The sequence below is a fragment of the Grampus griseus genome (genome assembly GCF_964374135.1).
Source record: "Grampus griseus genome assembly, chromosome: 9".
NCBI lineage: Eukaryota > Metazoa > Chordata > Mammalia > Artiodactyla > Delphinidae > Grampus > Grampus griseus.
This window is the reverse complement of record NC_139003.1, coordinates 85,262,464-85,280,127: the sequence shown is the minus strand read 5'-3', so window position 1 is coordinate 85,280,127 and position 17,664 is coordinate 85,262,464. Positions and strand designations below refer to the sequence as shown.

Genomic DNA, 17,664 nt, shown 5'->3' with positions numbered 1-17,664 from the left:
ATACAATGGAATATTACTCAGCCATAAAAAGAAACGAAATTGAGTTATTTGTAGTGAGGTGGATGGACCTAGAGTCTGTCATACAGAGTGAAGTAAGTCAGAAACAGAAAAACAAATACCAGATGCTAGCACATATATATGGAATCTAAAAAAAATAAATAATAATGGCACTGATGCACTGATGAACCTACTGGCAGGGCAGGAATAAATATGTAGACATAGAGAATGGACTTGAGGACCCGGGGCAGGGGAGAGGGAAGCTGGGGCCAAGTGAGAGTAGCATTGACATATATACACTACAGAATGTAAAATAGTTAGCTAGTGGGAAGCAGCTGCATAGCACAGGGAGATCAGCTCCGTGCTTTGCGATGACATAGAGAGGTGGGATAGGGAGGCTCAAGAGGGAGGGGATATGGGGATATATGTATGCATATGGCTGATTCACTTGGTTGTACAACAGAAACTAACACAGTATTGTGAAGCAATTACACTCCAATAAAGATTTAAAAAAAAAGAGAGAGAGAGAGAGAAAACGGATGATAGAAATGTAATTTAAAATGTCCTAAAGAATTATCCATTTTATGTTTGTTTAAGAAAATATCATTTTATATTTAAAGAAAAGACTGTAAGCCTTATTTTGTGGGAGAGTTTCACATCACCATTTTGAAACTCAGGGACGCTCAGGTGGTCTTTACAATCCAGAGATGGCAGCACACTACCACCCCCTGGTGGCAACACGGCTGAGGTGTAAGATCAACAGCTTGGAAGTAAAATAGCAATTTATACGCAAGCTCTAAAAGGAAAGGTGTAAGTGTCCAAAACTCTGAAAAACTTCAACTTCAGCCTGTGGCCCACACACCTAACCTATACTAAATTCCACGTGGTGCATACTTATTACACAAATGTTAATTTACTTTATTGCAAATACAATTTCATAAAAATAAACCTGGTATGCATGCATCTTTAGACCTACTGGCTAGTGGGATCTGATAATTTGATGAAAGCAGTAGAGGCTGTAGCAGTAATCCAGGCGGGTACTAGTTTACTGCAAATAAAAGAAAAAGTCCAGAGTCCGCCTGAAGGAACTTGAGTCTGGGGGGCAGTTCGTGCTCCCAAGCAGGTACAATATGATGAGAGAACTGCTTTGATGGGTGTGTGTACAGTGTTGAGGCAGGACTGGGGAGGGAGCACCTAAATGGGCCTGTGGGACTCAGTGAAGCCATCACAAAGGATGGACACCAGGTCTGGCAAACACACCTGGGAGTGCATTCTGAGAAGAGAAAATAGAAAGTTATTACTGTGGAAAGAGTTTACTTTTTTGTACTTTGTCAAAGTTGTTTTTGTTTTGCAGCTTAATGGAAGAGAAAAGCCTCATAATAAAGGAAATCGAGAAGATACCTAAGCCAGGAGTAAGTCTTAGATGATCTAGACTTTGTTAAATACGGCTGGATTGAAACATCCCTTTTGATAAATATTAACGTTTATCACAACAACCATACCCTGAAACATTTGAAAGACCCAGAAATCTTAACAATGGATGGTGCTGAAAGGAATATCTGCATAACTTTTACAGTAAACATAAGTGGTGCCTATTACAGGATTTAGCTGTTTGGCATCTAGTTCAGGTTATGTTTAGTTGGACAATATCTGCTTTGTTTTCAGAAGAAAAAATGGTTGGCACTTAAAAACATTATTTTTGCTATAGCTATTACTCTCATAGCTTCCTGACTGTCTCAAGCTTATTACAAGAATTTTTTATAAAGGTGTATCACTTATTCATTCCTGCCTAACAAACTGCCCCAAAACATAGTGGTTTAAAACAACAGCCGTTTCTTATTTTCCTCAGTTCTGAATTCTTCTGGTCTGAGCTGGCTCATTTGGGGCTGGAAGGCCTAGGATGGCTTCATTCATACGTCAGCCAGTTGGGCCGCTAGTTGGTCTAAGGTCACATGTCACTGGTTACTCTCATGACGGTGGAAGGGTTTCCAGTCTCAGGAAAGAGACAGAGAGTCTCAAGAGAGGGCAAACCCCAACACACGCACTTTTCAAGCCTCTGCTTAAATCACTGTTGGTAACATCACATTGGTCCAAGCAAGTCGCATGGTCACATCTAGAATCAATGGGGAGAGAAATAGGTCCTACCTCTTAATGGGAATAAGGACAAAGACATATTGCAAAGAGGCATGCAAACAAAAATAGGAGGAATTTATGTCCCTTTTTTTGCAATCTATCATAGAAAGTAAATACAGAGATCATCACACTTTGCATTGCTTTCACCTTCTAAATGGTTCTATTTAAAAAGTATGTTGTTGGTGGTCTAATTCCAAGGCATAGAGTAAAATGCCTTTACTCTATATGCATAGAGTAAAATGCTATAATATATATGAGTATGAATATATTGATACATCATATTATATATTAATATAATTATGTATATATTATATACTAGTACACAAGTATTCCTAACCATCATTTTCAACACAGATTCTGTGGGAAAAAGCATTGTGGATTTTAGTTCCTGACCATAGGATCACCAATTTTACCCTCGAAGCCACAGTGGAGGAGGACGAGGGTGATATGCAGAAAGGCCAGAGCAGGCTAAATGGATCCTTCCACTAAGTCATTAGTAATGTGTGGACCTTCTGAGTATAAGAAGGCTTCTCTCTCACAAGTTAAACACTCCCCAGAAAATCAGTCATGGGAAACAAAGACCTGTTAGGAGTCTGGGGCAGAGGGCATTTGGGGATAATGTGCCTGAGTTAGAGAAGTAGTATTAATAAGAGAGCAGGGGATTAAGGAGTGCCAAGGATACGATATTCCAAATATAAACTTCCTAATCTTTAATTCTCATGTGTGACTCAGGAAAACCATAAACCTGATATTCAAAGATTATTTGCATCTGGTGTTGCCAAATCACAAAGCTACTAGAAAAAAGGCTGGGAATTTTTACTAACGCTTTTTGGTATGAAATAAATATGAACTCAGAAAAAGGAAACACTTAAAATGTAGGAAGATAAAAAAGAGCATTAATTTAAAAATGAGTTCAAATCTAATGTGAAATGTTTAACACACGCAGTATAATTGCCATGCCTTTATTGAAGAGGTCAGAAATAATAAGTTGCATTTAACTGCGCAAGAAATCATTCATGAATCTCAAAACAAATATAATCAAGATGGTGAGTAAAATTATTTTTAATTTGATTTTTAAGAAGACAAATGTTTGCTCAGACTCTGTATAATCTGATAATTTTCATGACTTTTAAAGGAAATGGAGAAGATGAGAATATTGAGAGAAAGCACTGAAGAATTACGTAAGGAAGTAACACAGAAGAAATTAGAAATTAAAAATTTACGGGAAGATTTGACATCCAAGCAAAAGCAATTACTAAAGGAGCAGAAGGAACTAGAAGAATTGTTCGAATCTCAGGTCACCTTAAAGGTATGTTACTCACAGCTCATAAATATTTAAACATTGTGCCTGCAAGGACATAAAGGGGCATGGGTATGAAGATTGACTGCAAATGTTTGACAAAGACCAAAACACACACACTGAAATGTTCTGCATTGTGACTGATCCTATCAAACTAAACCTGGGCTCTGGGAATTCACAAAAGACTCTGGAGTGTTTGGTAGCATCACTCTAAATTGGAGTCCTGACCTGGGGAAAAGGCCTCTCTAAACCTCAGCAAGCATTCTTCAATATTGGAAATGAGTGTCACAAACACAGTCACTTCCTTCAAGAGCAAGCAAATGTTCTAACCTCTTTTGTATACTGTTATTACTGCATCCTTCTTTGTTTGATTCCACTTCACTTCCCTCTCACCGTGAAAGTGATGCAGGGCCTGTATTTATGTTTTAGGAGATAATTAAATTTCATTTTATTTTGAAACCTTTGTATAATAGGTCTCGAAACAATCGAAGTAACCTAGACTTACGTCTTAAAACTACATCTGAGACACCTTGGCTTAGAGGACAGTTATGATTCACTTTGACCTCCTTTTCCTTAAGAGTCAGAGCAGTCGGCCAAGATGTACCCAGATGCCACCCAGAACACAGGCACTGAGCACGGGTGAATTTACAAGGAACCCAACGAAACTAAGGCTTCACATGCACAAACCACCACCAAGGTCCTGAACCTAAGTATCATTTATAACTGTTGATTCTTTTTCTTAAAAAGAGCTCCCCAGGACTTCCCTGGTGGCACAGTGGTTAAGAATCCACCTGCCAAGGCAGGGAACACGTGTTCGAGCCCTGGTCCGGGAAGATCCCACATGCCACAGAGCAATTAAGCCCGCGTGCCACAACTACTGAGCCTGCGCTCTAGAGACCGCGAGCCACAACTACTAAGCCCGCGTGCCACAACTACTGAGCCTGCGCTCTAGAGACCGCGAGCCACAACTACTGAGCCCACGTGCCTAGAGCCCGTGCTCTGCAACAAGACAAGCCACCGCAATGAGAGGCCCGCGCACCACAATGAAGAGTAGCCCCCGCTCGCCGCAACTAGACAAGCCTGTGCGCAGCAACGAAGACCCCAAGCGGCCATAAATAAATAAATAACTTTATAAATAAATAAATATATAATACTTTAAAAAAAAAAAAAGAGCTCCCCAAATTGTACAAGTTTCAGCCTCACAAAATTTAGATCTGCCTCAAGACTGAGCAAGATCCCAGGGAGAAACGCACCACACTGCAGGGATGTCCTCAACCCCAAACATCTGTGTTACGCCAGACCCCAAAGTCCAGTGTGATCCTCAGGCAGGAAGGGGCTCTTCCACAACCCCTGCCACGTACATAAGATCCTTGAGGCTAAAAGTGAATCCTCCGCGAATCCACAGAGCACGGTGCAAAGTGGCGTGAGACAAAACGAGCTTCTGATCTTGGCCTTGCCATTTACAAGCTGTGTGAGTTTGGGAAAATTATGGACCTTCACTTAGCCTCGGTCTTAGGCAGGGTTCCCTAGAAGCAGAGATTAAGACAAGTATTCACTGAGCAGGAGCTCTAAGGAGAATCCCATAGGGTAGCGAGGGAAACAGGCTAGAGGTGGGGTTCGAAGCGGGCCAAAATTCGGTTTCAGGAGAACCCTCCTGGCAACCTGATGCCATGAATTGCACCGCAGTGGTTGCTCCACCCTGAGGCAGAGGGATGGGCTGCTATATCTCCACATGGGTCACAGCCTGCTCTCTTCCACCTTCCACCCCCCATCCCCCGACAAGGCAGCTCTGCCAGCCATGGCAATCCTGTGGAGAGAACAAGCATGAGCTGTCAGCAGCTTCTGCAACCTCTGAGGGATGGGTGTACCTCCATAAAGGGAATCTACGCAGAGCGCCCAGAGGATGTGTTACACTCAGTTAGCTCCTCTTTAAAATGGTAACAACCATTACCATCTTGTAAGGTCATTATGAATATTAAATGGAATAATTAAAGCACACTGCATAGTACAGGACAGACAGTAAGAATTCTACACCTCGTAGTTCTTTTCTCTTTCCTGTTTAATTTGCTTGACTGCTTCTGGTCCAAGACTACATAATTTAACATGGTTGCATTTCTTTACTAGGCTGAAGAGGTCCACCATCAATCCATTCCTGTACAAATTGGAAAAGAGATAGAAAAAACAACACGCAAAAAAGTGTATGGCTTAATTTTATTTTTTATCCCTCCCAGCCCACGCTCCCCCAAGTTATGTGTGCATGCTAAAACAAGAATATTAACCACTGAACACATCGAATTACTGTTATAATTTTAGAAATATCTGCATTTGGCCCTGTCTAGGTTGTATATATCAAGTTCTTCAGGAGAATGTAGTGCAGCACATTACTGTCATTCCTAGCATTTATGTCTTGATTTTGGGACAATATTCTCTTTCCAATTTTATATCATATCTCTATGGAGAACACCAACTGACTTTAACAGATCTGTGTATGGAATAAATGATTGGAACTGTGTAGAGTTTCATGGTCTAGATATATGTTGGCCAGCCAGATGCCTAAAGCCCAAGTGACAGTAACTCTTCACTTGCCAGCTATTCACGTGTGTAAGACCCCCAAGCATTCAGAGCAGATTTGGAGGCAGAAGTCACTGAGGAATTCTCAAGGTTTAGAGGAACCGAAAAGGGTAAAGATAAGTGAAGATACAAAAATCTGGAGAAGTACTATGATTGCTCTGGTGACTGATCTTAAAAGAAGAGAGAAAAAAAGCAGCAGACACTAGTAACGTTTCTAAAAGCCAAGCCCACTAGCACCAAAGTTGAGAAATTTACCTCAATTCAGGGAGGCTGGTCAGGATGAGGGCAGAATCCCAGGAGACGGTAGCAGTGGGGATCTGGGGAGAAAGTGGGGAGGCTGGACAAATTCCTGCCCTCAGTGGCACTCAATGGAGATATCCCCTCAGTCCCACTCATCTGTGGTCTTCACCCCACTTCTGAGATCACTGAATTTGTGACTAGCCCTTCTGTTGCCTGGTCAGAAAGTAAAAATAGGTAGACAGCCTGGGCTCAAAATAAGGCAAACTCATGTGTGTGTTGGGCACAAATGTATATGTGTATGTATGTATCCCTCACAGAGAAATGGAAAAGAAAAAACTGGTCGTGGAATATGAACTCAAAGAGCTAAATGACTCCCTAAAGAAAGTTGAAACCAAAATTAACGCTGTAATGGAAGAAAAGGAGGACACAATAAAGGAAGTTGAAGGCAAACGAGCCTTGCTTGAAATTAAAGAACAAGAGTATAACCAGTTGGTCAAGCTACTGGAATTAACCAGAGAGAATGAAGCAACTTCACTAACTGAAAGGTTAGTTATATTAATGTGTTTCTGTCATCTAAATTTTCTTCAATTTGTATTTGAGGATTCAAAACATAATCTCAAACATTTACATTGATTCAATAAACATTCTTATAGAAGTTTACATTTTTACCATTAATAAAAATATATTATTAAATAAAGCATTTCAAAGTATTTCTCCATCCTTTATTCTTCACTGCCCTCAATTTCCTGTGCCCAAAAACTTAAGGACACAATCTATCGTACTTTTTTCAGTTTCTAAAACATGCCTCAGGGAAATTCTATCACTGGAGTGTGCTATAATGGAGGGACTTTTTTCCCTGAAAATTATTGTATTCTGAGGTAATCATGATTTTTTCCTAATGGGAGCAATTTTGTGGTATGAGTCTCTGGCAGAGTGTTATTTTCCATTTTTAAGCAAAATTTCAGGGAGACTAGAAACTTCTGCCTCTGCCAATTTGCTCTTCCATTTGGGGTTTTTTTAGTGGCTGTGACTCTGACAAGAACTCGCAAACAGAACTGCTTTGGGCATTACTTACAATTTGATTCTAGCATGAAAATAGTTCCTTATGCACCTGCTGAGCACACTGTCTTGAAAAACACGAAGGGCAGTTGATGACAAATCACTTTCATATTCTCTTTTTACCCGGAACAGAGGGATCTTGGATCTCAATTTACGAAACTGTCTCACTGACAAGCAAAACTACCATGATGAACTTTCCCGTAAGCAGAGAGAGAAAGAGCGAGATTTTCGAAATTTAAAAAAAATGGAGCTACTCTTGAAAGTGTCCTGGGATGCACTCACTCAAACACAAGCACTGCAACAAAGGCTTCTGTTAGAGGTGGGTGCTAAACACCACTATCGGGTTTGTAAGCTCATTCTCTCTTTGTCTCTCTTTGTTTTTTGGTTTGGTTTTTTTTTTTTTTTTTTTTTTTCCTTTGGGCCGCGCTGGTGCGTCTTGTGGGATCTTAGTTCCCCAGCCAGAGACTGAACTCAGGCCCTTGGCAGTGAGAGCGTAGAGTCCTAACCACTGGACCGCCAGGGAATTCCCTCAGTACTGTCTTTTTTAAGCAAAAATATTTCAAGAATTTGTTTTTGCTGTCAATAAAGAAAGAGGGAAAGGAAAAGAACAGAGAAAAGATAACTTTAAAATGGATCAAACCTGTTATAGAGGCTCTGTCTTATAGTATGTTTCAATCTTTTCGTTAGCCCAAGATTAGAGAAATGTCTTATTGGGATCAAGCAGCAGCCTGGCCAGGGGAGGCAGTTTGGCCATCCGGCTCTGGAAGAGCTAACGGGTTCATTACAGGGTAGGACCAAGTGGACCACTATGTTTGAAGTAGTTGAAAGAGTCAGATCCAGAATGGTGTCACTGTAGACTACAATAGTCAGAAACAAGATCAGATCATGTAAATATAGATGGACAGTCAGCCTGTACCTCCAATTAGTCAAGGGCCATCAGAACCCAATGTCTGGCTACCTGGATAATTTTGTGCAGTATCAGAGGTGTACTACAACCGGAGAATGCTCAGTATAGCTGTTACTTTCTTACTACCTCTGCACTCCCAAATGGAGGGGTTTTGGTCCTGTTGCCTCTGATTCCCTCCTCTCTCACGTGGCACTCCCTGTGCTAATCAACCGAGCAGTGCTAAAAGGCAGTGGATTGTTGAGAGGGCTGCATCCCTGTGCCCAGGCCTTAGTCAGTGCTTCCTTTGGTGAAAATGAGATCAGTCTCTGAGATGAAGCAGCTGGGGGTACAGAAATCATACCTGTTTTCTTCAGGATTGTCATGGTCCCTGACCTTATGGAGGTTCATGACCTCAGACATGTAAACAGGAGTTTCCAGCTATGGTAGACACTTCTGATCCTAACCTATAAGCCTAATGCTCTTCTCCTTCTGGGAATATGGAAGGTTTATACTTCCTTGTACCCTCTGTCATTGAGCAGGGTCATATGATTGGTTCTGGCCAATGGATTGTGGGCAGAAATGACACACGTTCCTTCCATCCTGGAGCAGTGTGAGACCCTCTAGCTCTTTCCCCCATCCCGTGGCCATTGTGGAAGTACAAGATGACATGGAAGTGCTGCAAATGGAAGCATCCAGGAATGCTGAGCCAACTGTGGTCATGGAGAATCACCTTGACTGGCCACAGGCTTTTGAGCCATGATAGTTGGGCTTGTTTCTTTAGCATAACCTAGCCTATCCTGATTGAAAGACCAAGATTTAGCAAAGTGTGAAAATAACTGGTTAGAGTTATGAGTATTCTAAATAACTAGGTCTTGGTCTTGCTGTCAGATGGCACTCATGGACCTTTTTTCCTATCTCAATGGGGCAAAATGTGCTTTTCACAATTTTGCAAAACAAATAGAACAGTTATTTGTTATTATTAAATAAAACAACAGTATTTATGTTTCTCATCTACTTTTAATAGTTTTATTAAAATTCCTGCATGTAGATTGATTCTTTTATGACAATGAAATATTTTAAACTATAGAAATGCTTTTTTCCATAAAAGTTTACATTGTCTGATATTAGTACAATCAACCATTACACTAGTTTTTTTTTTATTGTTGTTAGATTTTGCATGATTATTTCCTTATCCAACCATTTACTTTCATTCTCTCTTTGTCCTCATCTAGGTGTGTCTTTCATATGCAGGATATACTTTTTAATATCTAGTCTGAAAACTTATGCCTTTCAGTTCTTGTATTTAGTCCAAAAACATTTAAAGTAATTATGGATACACTTGGGCTTATGTCTACCGTATTACTATTGCTTTTTCTTTGTCCCATCTATTGTATGTCTCATTTTCTCTCCTATCTTTTCTTCTTTCGGGTTAATCAAAAAGATGAATTGTTCAATTTCCTATTGTTCTATTTTCCCCATTTTTGATATGCATTAGTTTTGCATTCTCTTTCCATCCCGAGTGGTTATCCTAAAGATGTCACCATTCATCCTTAAATTAGAGTCCAGTAAAAATTCTTTTACTACTTCCTGGATAATGCTAGAACCTTTGAAGACTTTAACTCTATTTACCTTTGCAACTCTCATACGTTCACATATATTTTTTAAATCCAACTTTTCAAGTTATTCTTACTTGAAGTATTGGCTAACTACAAGCTATTCTATTTTAGCCCAAAGCCTTTCACATTAGGATGTTAAGTTGGAACTTTGGGTAAACACAGACCTTCTGGTACTCCACCTCAATCACGGTGAGATTTACAGTGATTAGCAGCTAAAACATTTCTTCTAAGACCTAGTGGAATCCTAGATGTGATGAGTAGGAAGCTCTTAGGAGCAGCAAATGTTGTTTTTATTGATAATACAATCCCTGTTTATTGACCAAATAACCATAAGTAAGATTTCTTTAAACAATAATAGGAAAAAAATTATCATTGCCTTTAGTAATCTATTGTGGTGATTCCAGTAGTAAATAAAGTCACTCTGTTAAATATTTGCTAATGCTGACTCAACAAAACATTACCCTTAAAAGTAAAAGATAAATAGAAGCAGTAAGATAATTTGTCCCTTAGAGAAATACCTATTAGTGATCTCAAAAGCAGTTATACACTGACAAAAGTCACAATATTGGTTCTAAAATATGACACACCCTAAACAAAATTAAGTTGGTCTCTACCAGAAAATCTCAATTAAATAAAATAGAAGGGGTACATAAACATAATATAAAATGTAATTCTGCCATTTATACTTCCAGTTAAGATATGAAATATTGCAGTAGACCATGGTTCCTGTCATAGTAGCCAGAAAAAATGGATAAACTAAAAATCAGATATTTTAAAAAGACATATGAGAGTTGTGGGAAGTAAATTCTAAAACAGCATATACACTTCATAGGTGAACAGAGACAGGTAGGCTTTTTCCTCCCTGAAGCATTTGCCAAGTCTAGGCATGGGCAGGTAGAAGATGGACCTCCCAAGAAATAACAAAGCTGGAGGCATAACCCTCCCAGACTTTAGACAATACTACAAAGCTATGGTAATCAAAACAACATGGCACTGGCACAAAAACAGCCATATAGATCAATGGAACAGAATAGAGAGCCCAGAAATAAACCCACACATCTTCAGTCAGTTAATCTTCAGCAAAGGAGGCAATAATATACAATGGAGAAAAAACAGTCTCTTCAGCAAGTGGTGTTGGCAAAGCTGGACAGCCTCATGTAAATCAATGATATTAGAACACTGCCTAATACCATATACAAAAATAAACTCAAAATGACTTAAAGACTTAAATATAAGACATGAAACCATAAAAATTCTAGAAGAAAACATAGGCAGGGGCTTCCCTGGTAGAGCAGTGGTTAAGAATCCACCTGCCAATGCAGGGGACACGGGTTCGAGTCCTGGTCCGGGAAGATCCCACATGCCACGGAGCAACTGAGCCTGTGCGCCACAACTACTGAGCCTGCGCTCCAGAGCCAGCAAGCCACAACTGCTGAGCCCACGTGCCTAGAGCCTGTGCTCCGCAACAAGAGAAGCCACCACAATGAGAAGCCCGCGCACTGCAACACAGAGGAGCCCCCGCTCACCACAACTAGAGAAAGCCCACATGCAGCAACGAAGACCCAATGCAGCCAAAAATAAATACATAAATTACAAAAAAAAGAAGAAAACATAGGCAAAACATTCTCTAACATAAATTCTCTTGGGTCAGTCTTGCAAGGCAATAGAAATAAAAGCATAAATAAACAAAGGGAATCTAATCAACCATATAAGCTTTTGCAAAGCAAAGGAAAGCATAAACAAAACGAAAAGACAACCAATGGACTGGGAGAAAAGATTTGCAAATAATGCAACCGATAGAGATTAATTTCCAAAATATACAAGCAGCTCATACAGCTCAATATAAAAAAAAAAAGAAAACAAACAACCCAATTAAAAATGGGCAGAGACCTAAACAGACATTTCTCTAAAGAAGACATACAGGTGGCCCTCAGGCACATGAAAAGATGCTCAACATTGCTAATTATTAGAGAAATGCAAATCAGAACTATAATGAAGTATCACACCAGTCAGAGTGGCTATCATCAAAAAGTCTACAAATAATAAATGCTGGAGAAGGTGTGGAGAAAAGGGAACCCTCCTACACTGTTGGTGGGAATGTAAATTGGTACAAGCATTATGGACAACAGTGTGGAGGTTCCTTAAAAGACTAAAAATAGAGCTACCATATGATCCAGCAATCCCACTCCTGGGCATATATCCAGAAAAGATGAAAACTCTAATTTGAAAAGATATATCCACCCCAATGTTCATAGCAGCACTTTTGCAATAGCCAAGACATGGAAGCAACCTAAGTGTCCCATCAACAGATGAATGGATAAAGAAGATGTTATATATATATATATATATATATGCACATACACACACATACATACACACACAGAATATTAGCCATAAAAAAATGAAATCATGCCATTTGCAGCAACATGGATAGACCTAGAGATTATCATACTAAGTGAAGTAAATCAGACACAGAAAGACAAATATCATATGATATCACTTATATGTGGAATCTAAAAAAATGATACAAATGAACTTATTTACAAAAGAGAAATAGACTCACAGATATAGGAAAAAAATTATGGTTACCAAAGTGGAAAGGGGAGGGGGAGGGATAAATTAGGAGTATGGGATTAACAGATAAATACCCACATATATAAAATAGGTAAACAACAAGGATTTACTGTATAGCACAGGTAGCTATATTCAATATCTTGTAATAACCTATTATGGAAAAGAATCTGAACCTGTACACCTGAAACTAACACGATATTGTAAATCAACTATAGCTAATTTTTTTTAATAAAAAAATTAGAAACAACAATGTCCTACTGTATAGCACAGAGAACTATATTCAATATCCTATGATAAACCTTAATGGAAAAGAATATTAAAAAGGAATGTGTATATATATGTATAACTGAATCACTATGCCGTACAGCAGAAATTAACACATTGTATATCAACTATACTTCAATTTAAAAAATATTAAAACTGAAAAAAAATTTGATAATGAATATACAACCTTTAAAACCTTCCCAGGCAGACAGCAAGTGGACATGTTACCTCTTAGTAACAACAGTAGTGCTAACTACATGTGACACACAGCCACTGGGGATGTGGAAATAAATGCAGCCTATTTGAGAAGCTATAATTAGAAACAAGGAGACCTTCTGAACCCTGTTTTCTGCCTTCACTCAAAGGCTCACCTCAGTGGTGCTCATTGCCCAGTAAGTTCCAAGCATAGTAGAGGATACCTCACTGGCCAGAGGCCTCCCTCCATTGGTAAAAGGACCACCTCCACGATAAGAAACGTGAGGTTGTGGGGAGTAGGCAGTAGTGCTCAGTGTCTAAACTCAATTCTGGATTGAGAGGAGAATCTTGCTAATTTGCTCCCAACACAAAGCACACAGGAGTAAGCATTTAATGCAAAGTAGAAATGACCGACCATATCCTGAGCCCAGGACTCTGCTGCTCCCAGGAACACCAAACTGAAACACCAAACTGAAAAGCAAAGTCATTTTGGAAGAAATAATCCAGCCTCACTTGCTCTGGTCACTTACTTTGCTTTGATGAATGCTCTAGGGTCTCTCTCCTTGTGCTGGCTTCTCAGCTCAGAATAGCTGGGGTTCTGGCATTCCTCTCAAGGCAACTGATTTGTACAACATTTTGGAAAGTTTGAGTGTTCATAAAATAAAACTAAATAATGGCCTAGTGCCTACTTCAAAAAAGAAAAAGAGAGTTGAAGATAATGGTTTAAATGACTAAAAAAAATGTTCATTGCAAGATTATTTTTTTGGTCAATGAATGTAGACTGGAAAGTGTATTCAGGTAAAACTGATAAAAGAAAAATCAGATGGAAGAGAAAAGAATGACCAATGACTAGAAGAGGCAATTTTTCACGGAGTATAAAGAACCAAGGGTGAGTGCATATGTTTAAGAGTCTGAACTACTTGGGGTAACTCTAACTGTTCAGGGAACACAACAGGGGCCTATATATCCCACACCAAATGGATAAATAATCCCTACTCCTCAAACTCTCACTTAAGAGGTAACATACACAGTCTACCAAAGCAATAGAAATAAAAGCAAAGATAAAAAAATATGGGACCTAATCTAACTTCCAAGGTTTTGCACAGCAAAGGAAACCATAAACAAAACGAAAAGACAACCTATGAAAGGGGAGAAAATATTTGCAAATGATGTGACCAACAAGGGATTAATTTCCAAAATATACAAACAGCTCATACAACTCAACAACAAAAACAAACAACCCAATCCAAAAATAGGCAGAAGAACTAAATAGACATTTCTGTTAAGAATACATACAGATGGGGGCTTCCCTGGTGGCACAGTCGGGGAGGAATTGGGAATTTGGGATTAGCAGATGCAAACTATTATATATAGAATGGATAAACAACAAGGTCCTACTGTATATTACAGAGAACTATATTCAATATCCTGTGATAAACCATAGTGGAAAAGAATATTCAAAAAAAGAATGTATATATATGTATAACTGAACCACTTTACTGTACAGCAGAAATTAACACAACATTGTAAATCAACTATACTTCAATAAAAAAATGAAATATATCCAAAATAGATAAATAAATGAGATGTGTGAAAAGTGTAAAAAAAATAAAATAAAATAAAAGCAACACACATATACATCCTAAACCGAACTCTGAAGTCTGTAATTATAATTTCCTCTCTGTTTGGTCCATCACTTTGCCAATAGTTTGTCCTTATTATGGTTTTTTCCTTCAAAGAAATGCAAATAAGATTCTTGGCTTTTAATCAAGAGAAGCCTTAAGTGCTCTACCATCTAATTACTAACGTAGAGTGGGCTCTGTTTGTTTCTGTATGTTGAGGTACAGTTGGTCCTGCAGTACCAAGAAATATATATGATTTTTATTGGGCTTTAAAAAAAAAAAAAGAGAATATGGGCCTGCCATAGGGAGAGAGACTTTGCTGGGGTTAGGCAAAACAATGACAAATTGGAATATGGAGGATTCCTTAATCGAAGACATCACACTCTCAGGAAATCATACTATACATTACAGTACACCTCTGCATTTAATCATGGCTCCTGTTGACTTCCATTTGGCCCTGAAGAGAAATAAAACCCCATATCTACACTTTAATACAGTCCCCTCAGTGACTAGAGGTTTTGCTCTGACATTCACCGTCATGTTTTAAGGGTTGGAATAGTATGACTCTGCAAGGTTATTCTCTTTCTAAACACAAAACCATGCCCAAGATTGTGATGACAACAACAAAATCCTATAACCAAGTAAATATGTCACTTTCTGTACGTACATGTCAAGCAGTATACCATGCAGGTCATCAATCCCAAGGGAGCAGAACGCCATGCACCACTTACCAGTCCTGGGGAGGAGGCCCGTTGCATCTTGGTATTGGAGTCACCAAGGAAAACACAATAGTCAAGCACTGGACGGAACAACACTTTACCTACATAAAGAAGAGACAGAGGAAGATCAGCTTCAATAGTGGACATTGGTCCCCCGTGGCCAGCAGTCTCTCCTGACAGCTAGCTCAGGGCGATTGGCCTATGTTCACAACTGTCTTACCACAGCGAAAGGAACATTGACCACCACCCCCCACCTTGTGGAGTCTGAAAAACTGAAAACTGGGGGTGTGCCTGAGGGCCACTGACATACAGGCTTAAGCAGAACAAAGGAGTTCTCAATGTGCCTGAAACAGGGAAAGATACTCCCACACAAGGTGATAAACCCAGCACAGGCTGTGTGGACTCTCTATCGCTTTGTAAAGAAGTGTTCTAGGCCCAAAGGCCACTCTTATGTGGCCAAGTGGGGGTGGAAAGACTGCATGCACGAGACTGCCTTTCCCAACAGCACTTTTCCTTTATTTGTAGTTTTCTAGAAGTTTCATTTTTCTCTCCTCTGATTTAGAAGTGATTCTGCATCTCTCTCTTAATGACTCCCTTCCAGTGTTAAAGACAATTGTGACAACAGAACTATACGGAGGAGAGCATCAGCTTCAAGTCAGACAGAGTCAGGTTTAAATCCTAGATCCATGGAACAGCTTCTGATGTTAGGCATTTCTAACCTTTGAACTGGGATTATTGCAAGGAATAAAAGTGATTACACATGTGAAGGTGTGTGGTACTAAGAATATGATACCAATAAATAAATGTTGCTTTCCTTCCTGTATACATATAGATTTTTCCAAAGGCTCAAGAAAATTTTATAATCAGGATAAGACTTTGAATATGGCTATTTCATTCCAATGGAGAGGATGGCACCTGCAGGCCCTGTTGACAACGCTCAGAAATGCCTCTTAGTATCCTCTCTGCATCATCTGAATGACTTCCACTGCCCATCAGCTGTTCTCCCTAGGTTCTGTTCTTTTCATGTCCAATCTATCCTCCATTTTGCTACTAAATTAATATTTTTAAATGATACTTTCATGTGTCACCTGACCGAGACATTCAATGTTCTTTATTTTACATAATCATAGAATGAAAGAACTGAGAGGAATCATAAAGATCATATGGTCCAAGGAAGGCAAGTGCCAGTTCTGTTCAGCTGGTGGTAGCTCCTTGTAGTGACCATGTTGCAAAGGATTCTGAGACTCAGCAGTCTTATCAGCTCTGCAGTTGATTAGTGATGTCTGCCTCAGGTATAGAAAGATAGATGACAGCACATACACCATATATTTCCTAGTCTTAATCAAGTCGTATTCCTTTAGCTGATTCTTGTGATATATCTTCATAGTCTAAGTAATATACTAATAATGCTACTCCTTGATTTTTCAGTTTTAGACCTGATTATTTTTACTTCTCACTATAAAAGGTGAGGATTAAGCTTTCTTTATACCCCTGTTCAACACACACATTTCTTGTCCCTCCACACGATAAATAGCCTCATGACATAATTTTAACAATTTTGAAATTTCGTATTTACATTATTATGAATAAAGGTTATTCACACCTGAGTCATATTAGATAATTACTTACAAAATTTTGTGTTCCCCCAAATTTATAAACATTCTGTTTTTTTTATTTGTAGTTTTCTGTATACTTATAATTAGTTTGACACCAAACTGTCCTCTAATTGTATAAATTTTCTCTCAGCATGTTAAAACATATTTGGTAGTCTATTCATTTAACCTTCTTGAAGAAATCACTTGAGACTTTTCGGTAACCTCCAGCCAAAGTCCAGTAGGAACATATCCGTGGTTGAATGAGTTGAGTTTATTACTCATTGCAGCAAGGGAAAACACTCACCAGGAGGAACAGTAGAGTATCTCAGTACAGGGTATTAGAAAGGCCTTACAGGATTTGGGCTTGTGTTATATGTTTTGGGGGATGGTTTAAGAAAATGGAACTCTGCCCTAGATTTGAATATTGTCAGAAAGTGAGGTTAATTCTATGACTGAGTATCTTAATAAATCTTAAGATAGAAAGAGAAAAGACTAGATTAAAGCTAAAGCTGTAGTTGGTAAGGAAGACTGTGAGATGGGAATACGTGATATGTTGTGGCTTGGAAAATGTTCATGTTTTTGTCTGTGACCAAAGACAAATACAGAGTGGTCTTGTTTTTTTCTATGATCATAGAATCGTCTTGTCTGATGGTGATTTTCTGTGAAATTGTTTGTGTTCAGTAGGAGAACACCAAGGCTCAGCTGTGAGTGCCAACTCCCAGATCTCAGAAGCTGCTTTTCCCTTCTCAGCCTTCTGATCTGTAACAAACTGGTCTCACTTCTCTACATGTACACTCCCCAGCTTAGGAGCCTTACTCCATCATCTTGGTGACTCCTTTTACCTCTCTCCTATGTTGGATCCCCTATTTCATGTGTCTCTTCTATTTCTCTTT

The 17,664-nt window shown here is 39.1% G+C and overlaps 1 protein-coding gene across 1 annotated transcript in view; it reads left to right on the top strand.

The window, feature by feature from the left end:
- CCDC146 (coiled-coil domain containing 146) overlaps positions 1-17,664 on the top strand; it is a gene marked incomplete at both ends in the record, with an annotated part of 109,301 nt that overhangs the window by 70,301 nt on the left and 21,336 nt on the right. The window contains 5 exons of the mRNA XM_082661540.1: positions 1,352-1,409; positions 3,266-3,439; positions 5,555-5,628; positions 6,559-6,786; positions 7,433-7,619. Of these exons, the coding sequence (XP_082517666.1) occupies positions 1,352-1,409; positions 3,266-3,439; positions 5,555-5,628; positions 6,559-6,786; positions 7,433-7,619 (721 nt within the window). The remainder of the gene's footprint in view (positions 1-1,351; positions 1,410-3,265; positions 3,440-5,554; positions 5,629-6,558; positions 6,787-7,432; positions 7,620-17,664) is intronic.